The sequence below is a fragment of the Lepisma saccharinum genome, chromosome 30 (genome assembly GCF_977018435.1).
Source record: "Lepisma saccharinum chromosome 30, izLepSacc3.1, whole genome shotgun sequence".
NCBI classification, from domain to species: domain Eukaryota; kingdom Metazoa; phylum Arthropoda; class Insecta; order Zygentoma; family Lepismatidae; genus Lepisma; species Lepisma saccharinum.
The window spans coordinates 31,532,637-31,555,622 of record NC_139258.1 but is presented as its reverse complement, the minus strand read 5'-3'; the positions used below and the strand labels follow the sequence as shown (position 1 = coordinate 31,555,622).

The window sequence follows — 22,986 nt, the reverse complement described above, 5'->3', positions numbered from 1 at the left end:
AGAGGGAAGCAAGGAATCGTTGCGCCCATTCAGAAAGGAGCATCGTTATCAGGAAAAGACTGCAGTGCTGTGGCAGGAGGTGGTACCCACGGGAGACAGTCAAACACGGTAGAGGCCGTTGGCAGTGCAATACTGGTGTGCAACAGAAGAAGCGTGTAGGAAGATGACGAGAAGAGTACATTTAAGTGATTACCAACCGGGCAGAGTGGTTGGTCAGCTGGAGTCAGGTTGAAGTGTCACTGAAGTTTCACATGTTATGGGGGTATCAAAAAGTGTCATTTCCCGACTTCAGAAAGCTACTCGTACCAGAGGAACAGCTTTGCGTATGCATGGTGGAGGTCGCGGAAGGTGTACAACTGCTCGCCAGGATCGGTACATCGTCCAGGTGGCAAAAAGGAATTGATCTGCCACTCCAGCCCAAATTGCTGAAGACCTTGTCGGTGCTTCAGGTGGCCGTGTGTCCCCAAAAACCATTACACGACGACTGAATAGTGGTGGGTTGTATGCCCGAAAGCCAGTTAAGTGTGTGCCATTAAAACTAGTTCACCGTCGTGCCAGATTACAATGGTGTGTGCAGTATCGTAACTGGGACCAAGGCAGATGGGCAAATGTGATGTTCTCCGATGAATCGCGGTACTGTGTGACAAGTGATTCTGGACATTCTGGTGTGGAGAGAACGTGGAACATGATATGCACAGCACGTCTGTGAACGTGACAGGTAGGGGGGGGGATAATGAAAAATGGGAAAACACCACTGCACATCTTCGTCGCAGGATCAGTTACTGGAGCATGGTATTCTACCGAGATCCTGGAAGGTTATGTTAGTTTTTTTTTTTTTTCGGGGGGTGCAGTGGGCCCTGACTTTCTTTACATGGATGATAATGCACATCCACACAGAACTGTCCAAGTGTCAAAGAGACAGAGAGAAAACATCACCTGCATGGACTGGCCTGCATTTTCACCGGATCTCAATCCCATCGAACATGCGTGAGATGCTTTTGGATGGCGGGTTGCACAAAGGAATCTCCCACCCCGGACCCTCCAGGAGCTGAAAACTACACTTCAGGAAAATAAGATGATATACCCCATGCGCTAACAAACGCTCTCATCGACAGCATGCCACACAGGTGTGCAGCATGCTATGCAGTCCGCGGTGGCCACACACCATACTGATTTCTTCTGGACTCACTCTACACATGCCAAATTGTGATTCATGTGCTTTCCTCACTTTGTTTTGCATATGCTGGTTTTGCTTTATGACGTCCTGTTTCTTTGGTTGATGGGGAATCCCCGTCATCTTTTCTCAATAAACCTTAACTGATATCTGTGCTTATATATTGTTCACTTGTTGCACCCTAATCACGTAGTCAAAAGTTATTGGTCAAAACGTGTTTGTTCCTTAGCAATTGTCGACCAGTGTATATACATATACAATGTGTCCGGTTTAAAAGTCCAATAAAATAAAATTTTATAAGTTTTAAGTTTTTTTAAGATATTTCCATAGCTTTCTTCTACATAGAGTAACTCAAAAAGTTTTTTTTACATACTTAGTACACCTCAATATGAGCACCATTAGTAGCTCTACAGATGTCCAACCTGTATTCAAGCTCCGGCCATGTGTTGTTCTGCATTACTGTATGACAATAAATATAATACATTGTCATAACTACATTTGAAAATGGTTAGGCTAAGTCCAAAGTTCCACATTTGTGCAATATTTATAATAATTTAGTCATATGATTGCTCAAAATTTTATTCAAATAATACAATTAAATGTCTGAAATTATTATTTAAACTAATTTTATTAAATATGGTGTTTAAAAAAGCCAATTTGTATATAATGACAAAATTATCAAATTGTGCAATATGTTGAATTCATATTCATAACAGTTATTTTTGACTGACAAAATGAAAAACAAATATTTTAAATCATATGTGTTCTTTCAGACAAGAAAGATATGATACATTCAAATTTATAATTAAATTTATGAAATTATGTACATTTGCATTGGCATCAAGGTTTATATACAAAGGTCAACTCTTTAAAATTGTTCAATGTATAATATGATGTCATACTTGGTATTTTGTATCAACATTCAAAAAATGGTAATTGTAATCATTAGATAAGTATATTGTGATATACATAGTAAGATAGCTGTAACAGAGCAAATATGTACATTTACTACACAAACATTCAAGCTGTTAAGCACTTATGGACAAAAATATAAAACAAAAACAATTGAAGATAACTCATACTAAAAAATCTGGCTTGAACTAGTTGCTCTAATACTAGTTGTCTGTGACTTTAAAAGGGTCTCAGGATGTAAAAAAGATAAGTACAGATTTAGCAATATGGAATGGTGATATATTTGTACAATAATTGTTGCTTTTAAAGCATTAAACTGGGCAATGTTATAATAACTTGTATGTTTAAGTTATATAGAAGCCTTTTATGACTCGAATGAACTTTGAATATGATATAATCTTATAAAGATTCGAAAGTTGTGGAATGACACTGATATGTATAAGAGATGCCATGTTGAATTGGAAGCAGTGAATAGGTATCTGTTTTCATCTTCCTTATCGGGCAGGCTTGTAAATGTTACAGTTCCTCAAATGAGTGCTATGAGGAAGGTCGCATAGAGTGACACTTATATGTTATACGTTTGGAGGTGATTTGATCAGATGATGAATTTCGGAAACTGAAGCTCAGAATTGTAGATACAAAGACTTGCTTTATCCTGGAAAGAGATAACAAAGATATATATTTTTTTATGTATAGCATTGATATCTTATAAATGTTCTTGTAAACATATGCATAATTTGATGCTATTGTAATTTTTGTTGTTTCTAGTTTTTTTTATTTTTATCAATATAATAATTATTAAGTTATCAGTATATGTAAATTTAAATTACCTTTTCAATAAAGCACCATAACTACCTATTGTGCTGATACTGAGTTTGAATTATACTGTCAAAGTCGTTATAACTGGAGTCACATTTTGAATTGCAGCACAAATGCAATGTCGTAGATCAGGAAGGTCAGAAACTCGTGTCTGGTACACTTGTGACTTTACAAAACCCCAAAGAAAAAAATCAAGAGGAGTAATGTCCAGGGATCTAGGGGGCTAAGCGACATGAGCACCTCTCCCAATCCAGTGTCCAGGAGACTCACGGTCCAGATAATTCCTGGACCGCGTGCTATCCAACGAGTGCTGACGTTAAGGTGCTCCTGGTTAAATATTACACATGACTTTCATGTATTCTGCCTATGTTATCGTACTGAATTTTTTAAATTTGTTAGCAGACACCACAAAGTACTCCATAATTCTATGAAATCTGTTCATTATATGGATATTTTACTACAATGTCATGTCTAGATCCTTGTGAAATGTCACACATGTGATCTGGAATGCTCCTCATGCAGTTTAAGGTTTTTATTTTGTACAAATGAATAATTGTTGTATGCTGCAGTAAATAATATTTCATGTATGTTTGCACATGCAAATCTTTCACATTTTAAATCTTTTTTTCTAGTTGTCTTCTGGGACACAGATTCAGAATGGAATACCAGACTTTTATTGGTTTGTTTTGCGAGGTCTTCACGGTGTAGTTGATTTGTACGATCGTGACTCACTGCATGCCAGAGAAGCAGAAGATATTCTGACAAGTGTGGTTAATAATTTAAACAGTGAGTTTAACAAAGTTTATAATGAGAAGGTAAGTTTTTGTTAACTTGAACAGCAATAATTCTTACGTAATATTGATATTTCATCATTAGTCAAGAATTATTGATCGTAACTGGTTAATGAATGTCAACTGGATTTCAACGATTTGGATACATGAATGCATTTATGCCCTAAAATGTGGAAATCATGGCACTTAGCTCTTTACAAAATCGTTGTTTCCTTATATACTGTACTATGGAACAACCTGTTACTTTCATGGTTTGTTTAAAAAGAAACAAAAACTGAGGAAAAGGCAAACAAAAGTCCTTTGCATAAGGGCAATCCTATGGTACACTTGTGTACACTTGCCTCAATTAGTACTCTGGCAGTTTGTTTCTTTATACAGCATATTTGCAGAAGATACAATTCAAAATACAAGTGTATCAATGTAGGATGTATAAAACACAACTTATTACTTACTTCGTTGACCCTGTACAATGGAGATAATTTTTCAATTGTACTACAATATTTACTACAGGGGATGGACAAAAATATGGAAACACCACGACATCGGAACGGGTGATATCAACGCAATTTTTCCACTTGAAATCGGATGCGGTGCGACATTGTTTTGTTTTGAGCCATGAGATAGGACCCTGTCGGACTGGTAGGAGTCGACAGTTGCGCTGTAGATAGCATGCAGTGCAGTTGATACTGAATCATGTCCGAGCTGACAGTGTTTCAAAGATGGCAAATTGTTGGTGCCCGCCTTGCAGGCGCCTCTGTTACCAAAGGAGCCATGTTATTTGGCATATCGAGAGGGACTCTATCCAAGATCATGATGACTTAATAGTGTATCCGGAAATATATCATCAGATAAACACCTGCGAGGACGAAAATGTACACTGAATGACAGAGACAGACGGACACTGAGAAGGATTGTGACCATGTTTTGCATGAAGAATGGTGCAAGATCCCATTATCCACCATCCAGGACTTGTATTTGTCCATTCCTCGGAGACTGCAGGCAGTTTTGGAAGCTAAAGGCGGTCCTGCACCTTATTAGCTACAGTATTCCGGCTTTTCTTCGCAGGTGTTTCCATATTTTTGTCCATCCCCCGTACATATATACCATTAAACTTGAATGAATTCAATATCCAGCCAAATATATAGAATTTATTGAAGTTTTACAGTGTTCAAGCTGTAAATTTTGTGACATAAGTGAAAACTAAATCCAGTGGTCACAAAAGTAATAAGGAGGACATGTTCTTAACCCGCGATCGGTCGCGGGTGAGTGCCACGTTCACTATAAATTTTAATGAAGTGCAATTTTAACAGTATTTAAAATATTGGTTTGTGGTGATCTCTAGCTGACTTTTTTTGGAGTTTCACGAGTGACCTGATCACATTTTTATGAGAGAACGTAAACTGCATTATTAGAGAGACCATTGTTGTGGAAATAGTGTTGTCAGAGTGAGCGCAGAGCTCACATGCAACCGATTCCGTTATATATTTGTGCATTATTTAGTCAATAGGTCAATCCTGTTGCTAGTGAGTTTTCGTACCTATATGTTCTTGTCATGTTAATAGAAAATTCAAAAAGTGTCAATGTGATTTTATATCATATCAGTTTTCTGGAGATCAGATGGGACTTCCTCAGAGGAACATGCGCTTTTTGTTAACGCTGAGACATGTTGGCTTCGACGATATATACTACGCTGTTTGAAAACAAATAAACATTTTGAAACAAGAATGTAATGAATAAGAAGGATTATAATAAACAGATCATTACAAGTACAAGAAATACATTTTAAAAAATTAAAATATGGTGAAATATGCCTGAAATGCACTCACCCTGCGACCGGCGAAGTGACTACAGCGAGCGTGGCCGATCCCGGGTTAACAAGCTCAAGAGTAATTTTTATGATAAATATCTCGTGAAATGTCAAGAATACCCTAATACCCTAAATATGCCACAAAATATGCTTTTATTTGGCTAAAATATAGTAAAACTTTTCTATGACAAAAGAAAAAAACATCATTGTGCTCAGAATAGCCAGAAATATGTTTAAATAAACAGCCCAGGATAAAAATATTCACAGTCGCAAAATAATGAGCATGATTTTGCACAACCAATAAATTCATTTAAATTGATAGTGTGTTACTGGGGCTACCACCACCATCACAAACTACAGTGGAGCCCCGATTGTATGTTCCTGCATTTTACATTTTTCCTCATTATACATTCACTCTTGGTGGCCCCAACATAGCAAAATATAATTTTCCCCCAATCTTACATTTTCCTACATTTTAAGTTGTTTTCATCTTGGTCCCTTGAAAAATGTAAAATTGAGATTGTACTGTAGTTATCTATAGATAGGATCACCTTGCACAATGCTAACAAGTGATGTCAGTTTGAATTCAAGCTGATAAGTTGTATAATTATGTTAAATATTTTGTCCATGTGAAGTGAGCCATTTCATTTGCACACAAATGTCCTGATTTAAATAATTATTTCTGTACAAAGGTATGTACAATTTAAATGCACGGCTATGAAAATAGGTGGCTGGGCAGATTTATGCTGGTACCACATTTGAGAAAAGCAAAGTGAGAGCAGGACAAAAGTTGCTATTTCCCGTGCACTGTGTGGAAACGCCAACCAGGTTGCATTTCCTAGTTCGACCTCTCTAGAGAACTTTCAAGTCCCATTCGATACAGAGATAGTGATTTCGTAATCATTAGAGGCATGCATATTTCGTTTTTTTACGAAAACATGAAATTTGAAATAACACATTGTAATGTTAATTTTTCATCTTCCTGAAAGGTGTGAGGTGCATTTTTCCACTCTGTTTTGTCACGAAATAATGCGAAATGAGCTGCAAAATGCGAAATATACTCTTAAACACAAAATGTAGAGTTTATTTATCGACGCAACACTTTCTGAAGTCAGAATTATCCTGAGAGTTATGCAATTCACGGAAAATTGTTTGTAAATATTTGAGAAGCAAAAATGGACCCCTTTGTACAGGAATAAACTTAATATACTAGTAACGACATAAATGTGCTATTAAAAGGGATATGTTTATTTTGTGTAGTAAGTGTAGTTATTAAATCAAATTTGGGATTATATTCACATTTTTAAAACCGAAATGTCATTTTATATACTGTTATAACAGCAAAATTTTATTTCATTTTACCGCTTTTGAACCCGAAATTGACTGTTTTTGTACCAAAATTTTGCATTTTTATTTACCAAAAATATGTACCTCTAGTAATCATGTATCACATGGCTTATAAACACCAACTCTACAACGAGATATTTAATTCTCTTAATCCTCCGAACACACAGGGTTGTACTCAGACTTAGCAATAGAGCAAACTTTTGTTTTCTGCCTAATTTCATGGCCATGCATTTAGTTTAACATGACAAAAATCATAAATTTCATGATAATAAGTGGTTAGACACATACCTTCAAGTAAGATCTGAATTTCCTATTGTATGTACTTACGCATAAGGTTAAATATGCCCTTTTTTCCATAATTGAGCTTTCAAAATTGCCCAATTCACTGGTAGGTTTTATAATTTATCATTTCACACAACGTTACCACATTTTCTATTATGTCCTGTAATTATAATTTGTCTTATTTTCAGGTTTTATTTACACTTCTTACTACAGATTCTACTCACACAAGATTAAGGAGACAAGCCTTTCCTGCATCTGACAATAATACAGTGGATGTAAGTGAAGTGTAAAAGTAGTTATATTGATTGAAAAGTAGCACACTCGTAACATTTCAGATCACATTGTTGCTTCAAAATAAACTAAGCCATATAATTCCTTACTTGGAAACATTTCAGTCCTCCAGTGGACTGAGGACATAACATAAGTTATGTAACAGATACTTGACTGAAGTCATAACATAAGTTATGTAACAGATACTTGCTACATTTGGCATCACATAAATATCTCCAATTAAGAAATATAATACGTATTTACAAAATATACATTTTCATTACTGTGAATTATAAGTGCAACAAGCAATGCACACAAGAAGAAACTTGTTAATGCTATGAGATAATTTTTGTGTGTGTTACATTGTGTTAAATGTCCTCCTCCATGGCCATGCTTTTTAAGGGGCGGTGCTTTGGGCTCCGACTGCAGCACAGCATTGGTTCGAGTCCGCCTGGTTTCTGTCTCTGGGTTTTCGGCCTGTGTATAGGACTGGTGGCAACCCACCATCATGTGGAAATTAGGGAGCTACGAGTGAGTAGCGTAACCCGGTCTCTGAACTTGCCTATAACTGCTGAGGTTTGACGTGCTGACCCTACATCACCCCATTACTGTTGAAGATCCCCACACCTCTAGGTAGGATTGTGAGGGAGACTGGCAGTCGGGAGATATGCCAAGGCCCTTCTAGGGCTGTTGAGCCATGGGCTATTTATTATTATTATTACATGGTGTTAAATGCACAGGCAATGCCAAAAAATTTGAGACAGGTAGGAAGCATATTTCAGTCTTAAACTTTAAACTGTAAGTCCAGTTAAAATTTGCCTGTTCTTAGAGTGGAATTTAAAACAAACAGATTTTTGTATACTCATAGCATACATAGACATCACATGTTGTACTGGATTTAGTGCAAGAATTTATGATTGGAAACTGTGTTTGGTTTTCAATATTTTTCAAGAAATTGAAGTAAGTGCAATGGGCAGAAATGTTCTGTTTTCTTTAGGTGTTAGTTATTTTGTTTCATGCATGTTAATGAATTAAACAACTTCACTAGCTCTGATGATGCAAATGAGTAGTTTGCATAGTATTTATATGAAAAAAATAACACTGTTTATATATACAGTATACAGGATATTACAAATGAACTTTTCATCACTAGGTGTCAGAGAGATTTTTGATATTGTGTTCCTTTGTCTTTCAGCCTAAAAATGCAAATTTGTCCAAGAATTATGATCCAGATTATCCTGTGATATTCAACATTTTCCTGTGGTTGATGGTTGCATTTGTTTTTACTACTTTAGCTATCGCAAGTAAGTTTTACTTTCATATTTTTATATCTTAAAGGTACTTTTCAGTCCAACTTCTTTTCATGTAGAAGAGAAAATACATAAGTGTAATTTCTGATATAGATCCTTGTAAACTTAGAACGGAAGACACTTTGTATATTCATTTCTACACTCGCCGACCTTTGTGGTGGAGTGGTTAGCTTAGTTATGATGCCAGAGGTCCCGAGTTCGAATCTCGGACTGTCCGTAGGTATTCTTTGTGAGTGTCACTTCATCAAGTTAAGTATATCATCACTCACCCTCATTGTCACGATTATCTGAGGTAGCAGAAAAGCAACATAAAATAACATAATTCAATTCAATTCAATTGAATCAGTCTTCCTATACTTGTGTCTTGTTCTCTTTTTGTATAGTAGGTATTGGCTGATATGACATTGTTGCTGATATCGATTTGATATAAAACTGCAAATGTTCTGCGAAGACCCTGTCTGATTTATACAGTGAAACCCCAGTGTTACATTCTTGCTTAATGTGTTCAGCTGGCAAAGGCTATGTTAAATAGGACCTCAATCTTAAGTTTCCCAAAACTCCCATTTCCTACTTTATCCAATTTCCCAAGATATATTTTTATTCACAGATAGCTTGAACTAGATTTGATGATAATGTTCATGCTTGAAGATTTATTTTAAACTGTTATTATTTTTAATTATGAACATTGAGTGTCCTGATTGAGCTAGTTGAAAGTGTCATGCTCCAATCTGCTGCGATGAATCTTTGGGCATTCTATTCCTCCCTTCTTACCAGTGTAAGTTTTTAGATAAGTTTATAAGATACCAAAGCAGTCTTTGAGATGTATTTATTTGTGGCATTCTAAAAAGGACATTCTATAACATAATCATATATCAGAATTGTTTTTATATCGCCATTGGACTTGGTCCAAACATTATTAGTGAGAACATAAAATGTATTTCTCACTTTGCCACATTATTAATGATTACCCTATTGTTTTGTTATTACCTTGCTTTAATGCAAATTTCTGTGAATGAGAAATAGTATAAAATGTAATTTTGATTTTGATTTAGTTTATTTTACTTCGCGTTTTGTGCCTCTTGGCTAATTTGCGAAGATGGGGATGAGTGATGAAATTGATGAATGGACATTCACAAACAACCATGCCCGACCGGGATTTGAACCCGGGACCCTTGGCATCGCAGCGCGATGTGCTAACCACTCGGCCACAGGGTCGGGCTGTAAAATGTAATTAAAGAAAATGTTTAATGAACAGTGATTTGCTGCAAAATGGATGCTTGAGTTTTTTGGTTGGTTGTGTAAATTTCACGGAAATCTTGAAAAGAATCTATCAGGAAACTTTATTTCCTATTTCTTCTGTGACATCTGCTTCATGGCTGGTGCTAGGTAGATTGACGGTTCCGAGATAGAAAAGGTGTTTTAAAAGCTGCACGAGTTTCAGGACACCCTGTATATATGAAGAGAGATTTCAATTGTCTTTCTTCGTTTGAAGGATCTGTTCACAGCAAAGAGCCGTGTTCTTTACTATTGTTACTTAAATAAATTTTGTTGGTTTTTCTTCTGAAACTTACTGAAAAGAAGCACCACACTACTGCAGAGCCAACATACATTCACAGTATGAGATGTGCATATACCCAGTGGCAGCACCAGACTTTCTCATATGGATGGGCCACATCTTCGAAAAAAAATGTATTCTAATATTCCATATTGTTAGTATCTATCTATACACTTCCATTTTATTTTATCACAAAGTTGTATATTGCAGATGCTGGTTGCAACAGGTTTTATACACAGTATGCTCCCAATGATTTGTATAAATGCTAATGAATAATGTGTATGGCATATTTTGTATAACTGTGGGTTTATGTATGCCACAGTCTGTAACGACCAATTTCAAGATTTTGTAAAAACATCTTAGAATTTCAACAAATATATATAATAACTGCATGTAACTTGTGACTTCATTTGCTTATTAGTTTTGGGGACTCACTGCCACCATTCAAAGAAGGCTGTGAGATGCTAAAATTGATAAGAGAATAAAAATAAATTGTTTTATTGCAAGTTATGTAGAATTATTATGTATTTGTTGAAGTGAATTTCAACCATGTTTCTACTATGTATTAAAATATTACATCCTGATTTGCAGTGGTCGGAAGTAGCGTGCTACTTGTAGTGTCGCTACTGTAGCTAGCTACAAAAATTGTAGCGGTAGCTGTAGCAGCACTACATTTTGAAAATTGTAGCTGTAGCTGTAGCGAAGCTACAAAATTGCTGTAGTTGTAGCGAAAACTTCGCTACAGCTACATTTCTTCTCTGTATTTTGAGGAAAATTTTGAATGTGACCACAACGTCAAAAAAATCTGCAAAAATCTTACTTTGCAGGAGGTTCATATAGACAGTCTATTACATGGAAATACAGATAATCTAGATTATAAATATCTTGTTATCGCAGATTATAGAGATCTGCATAATTTATTTCATTAATATCAAATAAATCTAATATCCAGATAACTTAACTGAACTGACATATATGAATATATTCTGGATAACAGCTACGTTTATTGAGCTGCATCGCTATTTTGGAAAGAAACATGCCTCGTTTGCGGCCGCCCTGGGAAAAAAGCCTCATTTGCACCACCCCAGGAACAAATCCTGTTGATATCCACGGTGCAAGAGAGAGGTAAATGTCATTAATTGCTGTGTAAAACACATCTTGCAGTGCAAAAACGAGCGATCCCTTCTCCACTACAATGACAAAGCAAAAGTGCCACCAGCAATCAATAGTTCAGCATTAATCTTTGTCAGTATGTAGGATCTCACCAGCAAAAAAATATTGTTACAAGAATGATACACATACACTTTCTGGAATTACAATTATTTTCGTCATAATATTTGTTCAGAAATTTTAAAATTGCAATACGTTCAGAACACTCGAGTTTACGCATTAGTTTCCTCAATATATTTTATAATATTGTAAAACGTTTGTATGTACAGTATGTAACATTCTTATTCGTACACACGGATTTTCAAAGAAAATGCTTTAATATCTGGAAGGAAATACACTCTTTTGAAATTGTTTCTTTACAATTCAATAACTAATATCATTAGGAACACAAAATCTTACCCAAATTCTGTATAACCAATGACAATAATAAATTAAATGAAACTGAAAGAGAAACATACAATTTTTTGTACAACTTTTCTATTCGTACACTTAATAATATAAAAAAAAAAGTATATTCAGAGCAAATTGACTGACAGTTCTAATACTTTGATGCGTATCCTTTGGTTTTAATTACTGCTTGACGCCTGTTCTTCATAGAATTAACCAGTTTCTGACATGTTTCACAGCTTATTTTATTCCACTCAGCTTGCACAACAGTTTTCAACTCTTGTTTGGACTTGACGCCTGCTTTATGGACTCGCCTCTTCAAAATTGCCCATAAATGCTCGCTGGGATTTAAGTCTGGACTTTGAGCTGGTGTTTGTAGTAGTTTGGGCACATTTCATATTAGCCAATTCATGTTAACTCGCGCCTTATGCTTACTGTCATTGTCTTGTTGGAATCTGTAGATAGGCGGCATGTCCATTTTTTGGACACTCTGCTTTACATTGTTCTTCAATATCTTCAAATATGTGATATAATGCACCCTGGAACACGTGATTCACTAATTATTTGTGCCTGACATATGCATCCATGATACCATCAATAAACTGGATGGTACCAACACCTTTGGACGACATACAGCCCCAATTCATTAATGACCCACCACCGTGTTTAACTTTTGGAACTGTATTAATGAGATCACTGTCTTTATTTGATTTTCTCCAGACCCTATTTATCCCATCTGACCCGTATATATTAATCTTGGACTCGTCTGACCATATGACACTATCCCAAAATTCCAGGTCCTTGTGGATGAGCTCTTTCGCGAATGAAAGTCTATTCCTGCGATTCACCATACTTACATACGGCCTTTTTTGTGGTATTCTGCCATGTTATCCATGCTTCCACAAGGCACGTCGGACAGTTTGATCGGACATCATCTTGCCAGCAACATTTTCTACTAACGGTTGTAACTGAGGAACACTTAGTCGGGGGTTTTCTCGCATTCTTTTTAAAATAAAGGGTTCATTACGTTTATTCAACCTTCTCTCTTTTGGTTTTCTCGGCACATTCTGTGCTGAACCATCCTCTCTAAATTTGTTTACTATGTATTGAATTGTGGAGTGTGATTTATTGACTGTTTGTCCAATTTTTCTTAACGAATAACCTCTAAGGGCCAAATTATAATAACATCCTTCAGATCGGAACTAAATTCCTTCACCTTGCCCATTTCGAACACTCTGATAGATAGACGATAGGCCTACAACAATACTTACGCCAGCATTCCGCTTGACGGGGAGCGTGCCTGCATGTTCAAACTTGTTACGAAGTTGCAAACTGCACGAAATCACCCGAATAGCGGTGGCGCTGTATGCGAGGAAGATTGAAGCTCTTGCCTGTATGAATAACAATGTTGCATGAAACAGCGTGTTTTTCTCTTTTCACTCAAATTATATGCTCTTTTTATACATTTTGAACATACAATTTTATTGACATTTGTTGCTGAAACCTTCATTAACATTAATTTCCAGGTATATATGAAAATGATTATATTTACTAGTAGATATGACATTTTTTCCTCGGAAATTCTATGTGTACGAATAACAATGTTACATACTGTATGATCCGAACCAATAGTGTCACCGCCAGGTATCGAACCTGGGGCCCCTTTGAATGCAAGGTGACCAAATTTCCACTATGTCTTCAGGGTAGCATTCCCAACAGGAAACTTACATAAAGCATCGCTCCATCTGTTGCTATCCCCCAGCTATCCTCAAAGTTAGAGCAAACATATAATGAATTACCCTCGTATGATAAATAATGATCTATTTTCCAGTAATATCATACTAGGGGCTTCTTTTGAATATCCATGTGGTTGTTTTAATTTTTTTTTTGTATATGCAAAAGTAGCGAGTAGCACACATGAGTAGCATAGCGAACTACTTTTTGGTAAATGTAGTTGTAGCGAAGCTACATTTTTGGATGAGTAGCGATAGCTGTAGCGAAGCTACTTTTAAAATGTAGCGTTCTGATCACTGCTGATTTGCAAATCAAATACAATACTGGATAATGGATTAGCTAACATTGTTTGTAGAATAATCTTGATGCCATATCTGTATTGAATGAAACATTAAGGGTGGATCAACATGATGATTTAACCAACATTGATACAATTCTCTGATCTGGTATAAAATTCCATGGCAAACCTGAATTTGAAATACAGTCAACTCTCGATTCTACGACCCCGGGTATAACGACCCTCTCGAAGTAACGACCCTTTTCCCGGGAATCGTGAAAAATTTAGAAAAATTTGAAAAAAAAAAGTTGAAAAATTGAAGGAAATCGGCCGAAAAATGCGTTGTTTTTTTCCCCACTCATTTCCTTCACGAGCGCTCTACCGCTCACAATTGGGTCTGAACTAAAAATAGGCACCACCACACCATGCTTGAGTGATATCCAATAGCACTTGACCTCTGCCCTCCCCTCCCTCAAGTGCACCAATGTTACCCCGCACCCGACGGCCGCTACCCAACGTGCCAGGCTTGTTTTGCCACGCTTTCTCTTGGATACGCGAGAAGAGAAGATCGAATGTGCTTGGATGTTATTTTAAATCGACCTTTTGTTTCCTTGTCCTAAGAGCTGCTGAAAACTCGCGGGGAAGGGTGGGAGCAGCCCGAAATGACTGATGGACTTGCAGTCTTTGCCAATGTGTATGGCAGGTCAAGCTCTTTCATCGATAAATACACCACCTTGAGAGATAAGATCGCAGGAATGTTCGAAAATACAGATGTGTGGCGCCTAGAAGTCTGTCAGTTCAGCAGGTTCCCGTGAGTGAGCAACTCTCGGCCTTGTAGCCAACAACTTCCGGTAACAGCTTTCATTCAAAATGTGTTCTTTGTTCCCTGCAACACTTCATAAAAAAGCGAAACTGTTAGAGATAATCAAAACCACATAGGTGAACTAAAGATCGTCAACCCGCTTAATGTGTTAACATTAAGGTTTCCACAAAAGTTTACTTCGATCTTACGTGCATCATAACTCCCATTTCCCACTTCATATGTTTTCCTAATTGTGTCGATGTCGTAATATCTGCTAAAAAAGTGTTCCGTTGGCTTACTGCCTTCTCCCTCTTTTCCTGTCAGGAAACGTGAGGGGGGGGGGGGGTGCGATGCAGATTGTTTCAGCCACGATTTTGTTGCTGATGCGGGCTGATTCCAGGCGAGGGTGGAAAAGGACCCATCCCTCTTCCTTTCCTTTGACGTCTAAAATGGGGCATCCAGTTCTGGATATATTCTTGAAAACGAACAAAAACCATAGAACAAGTAAAACAAAAAGGGACCCCCCCCCCTTTCCCCAGCTCATTCTCCGCCACTGGTGTGCACGGCAATGTTGATAATTGCAGAATTCAGTTGTTTTTTTAAATTTATTTATTATATATTTTTTTTAATGCTGTTGTCTGCATAGGAAATATTGCCCGTATTATTGTCTGTTGCGTGGTAAAACGGTAAAACGTAAAGCAAGGGTAATTTCTTTCTTCTTTACACTGCTGTTAATCCGTCTTCGACAGTTGCGTTATCTTTAAAATGCTGGGACTTTTCTCTTCAGCCACCTGTTGCTCGAACTTCCAGCCGGTCTCTTTGTTTTTAGGATGCAGCTGGCGCCAGTGTTTTGTCTAGCGTCTGCTAAGCTCTTGCTTGCAGATAACAGCGATGACTCATCCAGCGCGAAGAAAAAAGTTATTGTTTTGAATCAAGTTATTGTTTTGAATCTCGCAACGATCTCCAGAAAGCAAAACAAGAGTTAAAATAACTTCATGTTCTGTGCCTTCTAATAACCACAACTGTAAATTTAATTTACCTTTCTTCAGAACCATTCATGTGGAGGAAAAAAAAAGTGTGTTCAATGTAGGAATGGTCGCTGAGACTGATTAAAAAGACATTATTCAAGGGGAAAACGTTTGGAGGGGTGGGTGTTTGACATCGAGAATACTCCTAAATCCAACATTAATTAACGTGAGAGTAAATAACGATCTACCATTTTGATATGTGAAAATGCGCAGTTTCATAAAGCGTGTTTTCAGTTCATTTTATGCTGATGGGCTAATCGGGACTAAATATACAGTTTAAAGTGAAATTCAATTCCAAACCCGAATGATTATCAACTGCCACTTGTTTAATGACCTGTCCTACAATAGGCTTTGGGTGAAAATAGATCGCAAGTTGCGCATTTCCTTTTTCACGCTGGATTACAATGCAAGTCAAGGAAGGAGTTTGGACTGCTCCCTTGAATGGGGAAGGAGGGAGAATGAAGTTGGTTGAAGCAAAGAAAAGTGACTTTTTTTTTACGATGCACAGCCGAACCAGAATGAAAATTACAGCCCTGCCTTTATTTTTTTTGTCTGGTACCTAGAGAGGTTGTGTTGTTTCTCCCGAGAGATCTAATCTTACCAGTTAATCTTGTAACAGACAATGCTCCAGTAAACCCGTATAAAATCCAACATTCATTCTGCCCGATTATCTCCCGACTTTTGCTGGCACCAGTCTGACTGGTGTCAAGATTCTTCGAGTTTCGCTTGCAATAAGCGAGAGATTGTTTTCCTTTCCATAGGTCTCAGTGGAAACGGGTTTCTCATTAACTAGAATTGTAAGAATTTCCTGGAAAAGCAACGACTGTGCACAATTGAAACAAAGTAACATTATTTTAAATTCTCTTTTGTGAAAACTTTTTCATGTTCTATTTTCCTTCTCACAACACGCATCCTGTGCATAACAGGTTGTATAACTACCAGGATAAATGGTGTTACCATCTCCTAGGCATCTTTGTGTCCGTTTGAGCTCCCTTTAAGCTGAAAATTGGTGCAAATTCGAATAACGACCCCTTCGAAATAACGACCCTTTTCCCGGGAACTGTGAAAGGTCGTTGAATCGAGAGTTGACTGTATATATTTTTATCATTTTCAATGGGTGCTAGAGATTAGTTTTCTCAGTATCTTTCCAGTGAACTATTCTCATTGTTGGGGTCTTGAATCAGCTGTGAGACTTTGTTAGTTCCACTCATGGAGCTGTAGAATACTGTCTGAGTTAACTTCACACACACAAGTGCTAATACATTTCAGTTTGGTATTTCAATCTTTTTTTTTCTTCTAGTTTTTATCAATTGCATAATACAATAAAATGTTCAAACTCTATTAATTCAGTCAATGAACTTATTAACACTTACATGCTTTAGAACAATTATAATCCATAATATAGAATTTTGTAGTAATATTGTTTGTGGGTAATATTTACCCAGCAAGCCTTTGTGCATCCTGCCGGTTAACCTTCTTCTTTAATCTATGGATTTTGCCTAACAAAGAGAATAAGTTGGAGTGTATCTAGCCATTACCTTCTCTATTTGAAAGCCTAATGGCTTGCTTTGGTCACGTTACTAAGCGTCGTCAACTGGAGGCGAGATAGCCACCATGTTTGATTTGCTTCTTCGGAATCAATGTTTTACCTTTTTAGTGAATATGGAATTGTTATGCAAATTTAAGAACTGTAATCGAGTGTACATGACGTGTGAATATGCTTAAATGTGCAAGAGGTATGGTGTATACGTGTTGTGTGCTCAATTTCAAAGGAAATTATGATGAAAAAGGTAAGAGTAACGTTCACATTTCTTCAAGGTGTTGCTGAAAATGAGAAATGTTTAGGGAAATTCCATGTGATTCGGTCCCTACGAAAAGATACAAGTTAAGTAACGAAGGTTTTATAGTCATAAATAAATAAGAGAAATAGTTCATGATGTAAAGATTTCATGTGTATGGAATAGGCATCTAACATAAGTCATGTTTTATCTTTTCTCAACAATCTTTTTTTAGAAATAACAAATAATTTACCCTGAATTACAAACATTGGTTAACGTTAAGATACGTTGTTGCTTATGACTGCAAAATAATTTGTTTCAAGATTTAGTCAACGTTTAAAATATTACGGTCGTGTCTACCAAAGCAGTTTGTTAGTGTAAATTTTATGCAAGCATCCGATAACATATTCATATTACTTACACAAATTTTCAGTTTCAAAATATGCTTAATGAAAGAAAGCTATACAACTGAGCTAAGTTGTTAGTTGTGTACATTTACATTCTTATTTTACCCCGCTTTTATGCTTCTTTAGGTTAATCGGAGGCTAATGGAAGATAGGAGGTTATGCATTCAAATACAAGGGTACGATGTATAACAAGAACTTCGATGAAATATTTGTGTGTAAAATTATATTACTTATGTTTCAAACACAAATGTTTTCATACAGAAAGCATTTTGTTACCTAGCTATGTTAATATGAACTACAAATGTATTAAATTTTATAAAACTGTTTCATATGAACTGCTTTTTATTTTTTGTCTTTGTGAAGCTTCAATGTTTGTAACATTGATTATTAAATCAGTGATAATTTTTACTGTTTCATAATTTATTAACATTCTTCACGATATTATTAACAGATTGTAAAAACAGTGTAAGGAAATATTCCAAATGTTTATTTCTCAAGTGAACGCTAAGATCAAAATATTAATCTGCCTTTTTTTTCAATGAAAATGTTGAAACACTTAAGTTATTGTCACAGATCTTACTAACGACAACGAAAAGATTCAATTTGTTTATTATCTTTCGTTCAATAAACTCAATAGGTTCTAAATTACAATGTGACAAATGATTTAGGTTTAATATTTATTCACATAAAAGTAACATTGCCCTTGTACCAATTTGTTTCGCTTTTGCTGCAAGGATATAGAAATTTAAGTTTTTGTGTTGAGATTCTATAGCTACACAGAATATCTGCATTATCTGGTTGATTAATTTTGGGTAAAGTTAAAGACAATTTAATTGATTAGGTAACTTGGAAAGTTTACGGTCAACCTAACATACAGTGTTTTGATTTAAATCAATTGATTTTTACATACAAAAGTTCATACTAAAGCTGTTCCGAGTTTTACTGTAGCTGGCAAATATTCCCGATAATATTTTTCGAAGACATACAATGTTTAAAATTTTCCACCAGGAAGTTTCTAACGGTTTTCAAGTCTTTTTTTGTGTTATGGTAGGAATTTTTGTGGTGGTCATAGTGACTTCCTGAATGAAAATGTTGGTGTAAATATTAAATATTATACTTTCTTCTTCTAACTATATTCGTCAGGAGGGTAAATGTCAAAATTTAACTTCATAAAATAAAGAAATATACCTTAATTCTCTACGATAAAAATACTATAAGGGATTTACAGCGATAAGACGATCGCCTCCAGATGATGACGTCTTGACTGAGCGCTGTGGCCTGAACCTCAAGATGGTCTTGATCTAGCTGCCTAATGGAGATCCAGGTTTGATCTTGGGTGGAAAATGTTCTGTCTGGGATATTGTCCCTGCATAAAACAGCTCTGGGGCTCACCCAGTCTCGAAGCAGTGGGCATGTGAGTAGTAAATATGACCTGGCTAGAGCTGTTAATATCAACTCCCGTTTGGCTGAGATTGAGAATGTGTGGCATTACCTCCATACCTACAGTGTGCCTTCATGGCACTGTGTAGTGCACAATGTAATATTTTACCTTTCCTATAGAAAAGAAACTATGTATTTTGACATGATGATGAAATGGTGGAATGTTTTACTATTTATATTCAGCAGTTTTCCAATTAATGTCTCGTCCCTATTAAAAATATTAATGTTTATGTAGGTATTAATTTATTTCTTTTATTTTTAGTTGCCATAGGAAACATGGATCCTGGCCGAGACTCCATCATATACAGAATGACAAATCCAAGGATGAAGAAAGACAATTAAACAAGTATCCTGTAGTGGGTATTCTAGTCTTAAAATTCACGGTGAAGGTCATTAGGTTATTAATACTTTGAGAAAGAAGAATCATCAATGTTTAATGAGGCAGTATCATTACATTCCTGTTTGAACAACATATGTAAATAAGGGGATCAGTATTATGATTTTTTTTTTAAATTCGTACAAAACTTGTAACTTGTATGTAATCATTAAGGATGTACATAAATTACTGTGTTTCTCTGTGTGTGTTACTGATTGTGTCTAATGTTTGCTGATTTGGGTCTCTTTTTCACTAAGCCAACTTTTCCATTGTGTTTGTTACATATGAAGTTCAATAAAAGTGTCATTGTTCACAATGCTTCAAATACTTTGATACTTGAGTTTCTACATTTGACAAAGAAAAAATGCTTCTTACTTTCTGAAATGTAGCTATATTGATTTTTTTTTTTTTAAGGAAGTAGGTTGTGTAGTAATGTATATACGTAAGAAGAATCTATGTAGAAAATAGTAAATAAAAGTTAACATGTTATATGTGACATTTTTACATTGACACCCAGGTCTTTCACTATATTTTAGATAGGACCTAAATTAGAGGATATTAAATGTAAATACCAATCCAAAGTTTTAAATGCAGTTATAAAAGAAAAATGCAAATGCAGCTCGTCAGAACAAAGAAAAGGCTATGTACAAGGGTGTATGCTGGGTTCAAAACATGGGCTATCTCTTCATATCATAATGTCCAAATGGGAGGCTCTTTTTAATTCAATTTCTTGGATTTTAAGAAAAATACATACATTACAATTTACTAATAATTATTAAAATATCAGTGTTTCATTAATGTAGAAACTGTAAGGAAAACATTTCAAATATTTCATGGTTATTTATAAAATATAGAGGCCCATATTGTGAAATATTTAGGTAGGCCTACGTGCGAGAATAAAATATACGCGTATAATGAACTTCTTACCTTGAATATTTAATTTGAACAGGAACTCCATTCTTCTCTTTTTTGCGATGCCAGAGGCCTGCATATCTTGACGATTTGAAGCTTATCCTCGTGCAAAAGCCGAACAAATTTTTCCGTCAATAGTTCGTTAATTATGTGACTCATTTTCGTTCACTGCACAATGCAGCACAGATCATTCAAAACATATATACATAATTCACTCACTCAATACACTTAAGAAAATCCACGCAGTAAGAAACCTAATTTTCTTAAACTTCCTTCAATGCGATTTCCACTTGCAAAATGCCCTTTGTCATCTCTGGCCAGTCAATCTACCCCAGTCAGTCATAAACAAAGCAGCAGAAACATCGTAAAATGTGGTTGGTTGAAGATCAGCGGCCTGTGGTGTTGTTTTGGCCTAGAGGACAAATTCCCTATCACATGCCAGCCACTCTTTTCCCGTTCCTGTAAAAGTAGTTTCGTTTCATAATTTCCCTTACCTGGGAAAAATCCCATGCTGGTTAGCAAATTGGCATCGCTGTAAGGTTTTACCTCCATTATAAAATGAAGACTTCCCTGTCCACGCTTGGGTTTGGAAGCTACTACAAATACGTCACCGATTGCCTCCAAGCTCTGGTCAGGGTAGAATTTAACCGATGATGCCTGGTGGTAGCTTGAAAGGAAAGGAAAGGAGTCCATCCCCATGTACTATTGTTTTCTCCCGCAGTCATTATTTGAGAGTGAAGCATCAGTCACATTTGCTAATTGATTATTTCCTGTATTAAATCTGGGCTTCGGAGATAGCCTAACTAGCCTGGAATATACGTGCCTGGCAGTGACACAGAATAAGAAGGTAAGTAAACGTGGCTTAGCAGGAACAAAAAGAGAAGTTATTAACTCGTGAAGTATTAGGGCGAAACTATGCTACCCCACAAAATGCAATTTTTTGTAACCAGAATATTTCAACCATTTTTTTGTATCGTGATTTTATCTGGAGGATATCTCCATTGTTTACTGTTGAAGACTAATGCTTATTACTCAAAACAAGTGACTTTGTACAAGTTACGCTGGTAAAAGATACATTGGAAATTTCATTTATTACAAATTAGGGATGGGACCTATTAATCGGTACTCTATCGGTATCGGCCGATATAGGCATATCGGTGTATCGGTTTATCGGTAAAATTACCGATTATTTTACCGATCCGATATATCGATAAATATCTGATAGTCTAGTGCAAAATTCTGCCATTTATGTTGTAATTTTTATGCATAATCTCCATGCCCTACTTTTTTAAAAAGTAAATGTCTAAATACGCAATTTCTCTTGCATTGCAGTCACTTTGAAACACACATTTTTTAAGGAGGTCAATGAACCTTTCAGGTTCTTCAAGGGCCATTTCTAATTTTATATCGGATTGGTAGAATATCGGTTATCGGTATCGGTAAATTTTATATCGGTACTTTATCGGTATCGGTCAAAATTTCATATCGACCCATCCCTATTTATTACAAATTCCTAATGATAAGGTCTATTTGTTGTAATGTTAGACTCCATTTGTCTAAATTATGGATGGGACCGATTAATCGGTACTCTATCGGTATTGGCCAATATAGGCATATCGGTTTATCCATAAAATTAGCGATTATTTTACCGATCCAATATATCTATAAATATCTTATAATTTAGTGCAAAATTCTGCCATTTTGTTGTAATTTTTATGGATAATCTCATGTCTAAATATTCAACTTCTTTTGCACTGCAGTCACCTCAGAACATACATTTATTAAGGAGATCAATGAACATTTCAGGTTTTTCAAGGACCATTTCTAATTTTATATAAGTACGTTATCAGTATCAGCCAAAATTTCATATCTGCCCATCCCTAGTCTAAATACTCTAGTGTTAATGTAAATGAGGTGAGTGGAAAATAGCAGAAATTTTTATTCTCTGAATGCCTCTCAGTTTAAAATTTGAAGGACTATCAAAAACAACAAGTATGATCACATATTAAATGCCAATGAGGTAATAAACATACAGTAATAAGTATAATTGAAAATTATACCTTGTCATGAATACGGTGTGCCAAGAATCCAATGTGTGGCTAGAAAGAAAATTGATTTTTCGGATCTACTAAGTTTTCTTTTTAAGAGTTGAATTTTCTGAACAAGATGAGTCACTCTAGGTTTTCCATCTATCTAGCTTATGGAAATGGGCAAATCTAGTAGCCATTTCTTTAATTCGCACTCTGTATCCAGGTAATCACTTTTATTACTTAATATTATTTAGAGTTAGCCGATACCAATACTGATACTCGGACTGATTCTCACTTATAACAATCAATACCAATAATTAAGAATTATAACAAATAAAATAGTTCAGAATAATAATAATTATATTTAACTTTTTCATT

General features: G+C 35.8%; 1 protein-coding gene across 1 annotated transcript in view; it reads left to right on the top strand.

The window, feature by feature from the left end:
* ATP6AP2 (ATPase H(+)-transporting accessory protein 2) overlaps positions 1 to 20,155 on the top strand; it is a 28,492-nt gene extending 8,337 nt beyond the window's left edge. Inside the window, exons 5-8 of the mRNA XM_083115285.1 lie at positions 3,538 to 3,720; positions 7,321 to 7,407; positions 8,598 to 8,706; positions 19,553 to 20,155. Coding sequence (XP_082971411.1) covers positions 3,538 to 3,720; positions 7,321 to 7,407; positions 8,598 to 8,706; positions 19,553 to 19,632 — 459 coding nt within the window. The 3' untranslated portion in view covers positions 19,633 to 20,155. The remainder of the gene's footprint in view (positions 1 to 3,537; positions 3,721 to 7,320; positions 7,408 to 8,597; positions 8,707 to 19,552) is intronic.
* The last annotated feature ends 2,831 nt before the right edge of the window (positions 20,156 to 22,986 follow it).